We start from the raw sequence: 976 nt of genomic DNA, 5'->3' as shown, positions 1-976 counted from the left end.
TACATTTATGGATTCGTGCTCTACTTCCGACCATATTTTGGGGAAGGACTCGCCCAGTTCCAAGCTATTGTATGCCAAGGACATCCCGGTGTACAAGGAGTGGGTCGAGCGTTACTACTCAGACATTAAGCAGATGCCGCCCATTTCGGACCAGGACATGAATGCCATGCTGGCTGAAGAGTCCCGCCAGCACACTAAGGAGTTCAACACGAACTGCGCGCTCAACGAGCTCTACACGTACGCCTCAAAGTACTCTGAGCAGCTCATAGTGACCCTGGAGGAAGACGAGTTCTCCCAGAAGCAACGCCTGGCCTATAAGCTAGAGCAAGTGCACAACTTCATGACGCAAGACTAGCTCATGCAAGCGACTGATTACTGAACCCTCTTCCCCCCCTTGCCGCTATTTCCGGACGTCCGCAGCAATTTTTATCGATTCAACTGTGAATTTTACATTTTGCGACTAAAATTGCAATAATTAATTTTAATGTATCTGGAAGGCGTCGGATGAAATTCTGATTTAGCGTAAAATCGATGTAGTATATATATGTGTATATATTTATATGATAAATGTAAGTGAGTCGAATAGATACTAGCCGAAAAGTGTCGGCTAGGCGTTATGTGTTTAAGATAATCTGTCTGTTGTGAAGCGGCGTATTCGCGGTGGCCCATTTTCCCATAGAGTGCGGGATATGTATCAGGGTATGTAATCAGTAATCACTTAGACGAGTACGATAGATAGACAATTGAATTTCCCCGATTCCGAAAAGTGTCCGGAAAGTGCCCCCTCGCGAATATGTCCGACCATGTACCTTTAGCTTACTGCCAATTAATCAAACATATCTGGCCGAACGAATGGAAATTGTTGTATATACTAGATAGTGTACAGTCCTAAATAATTTATCGAGTCGCGTCGGTCCGATAATGGTTTCCAACATACATACAATACTCTTCCGTATTTTACTCATTCTGTTCGGAG

At 44.3% G+C, this 976-nt stretch overlaps 1 protein-coding gene across 1 annotated transcript; it reads left to right on the top strand.

Annotated features, from left to right (window-relative positions):
* Positions 1–7: 7 nt before the first annotated feature.
* Positions 8–355, top strand: LOC148271848 (plexin-A4-like). The gene has a single exon (XM_088240851.1). It carries the CDS (start codon positions 8–10, stop codon positions 353–355), a length of 348 nt encoding a protein of 115 aa, XP_088096977.1.
* Positions 356–976: the final 621 nt, after the last annotated feature.

This window comes from Micrasema longulum, unplaced genomic scaffold (assembly GCF_059751315.1).
Source record: "Micrasema longulum isolate JH-2025_06_02 unplaced genomic scaffold, ASM5975131v1 h1tg002624l, whole genome shotgun sequence".
NCBI classification, from domain to species: Eukaryota; Metazoa; Arthropoda; class Insecta; order Trichoptera; family Brachycentridae; genus Micrasema; species Micrasema longulum.
This window is presented reverse-complemented; position numbering and strand designations above follow the sequence as displayed.

Bases quoted from the DNA above. Each gene is read 5' to 3' on its own strand.
- LOC148271848 (XM_088240851.1), top strand. From the start codon at position 8: ATGGATTCGTGCTCTACTTCCGACCATATTTTGGGGAAGGACTCGCCC.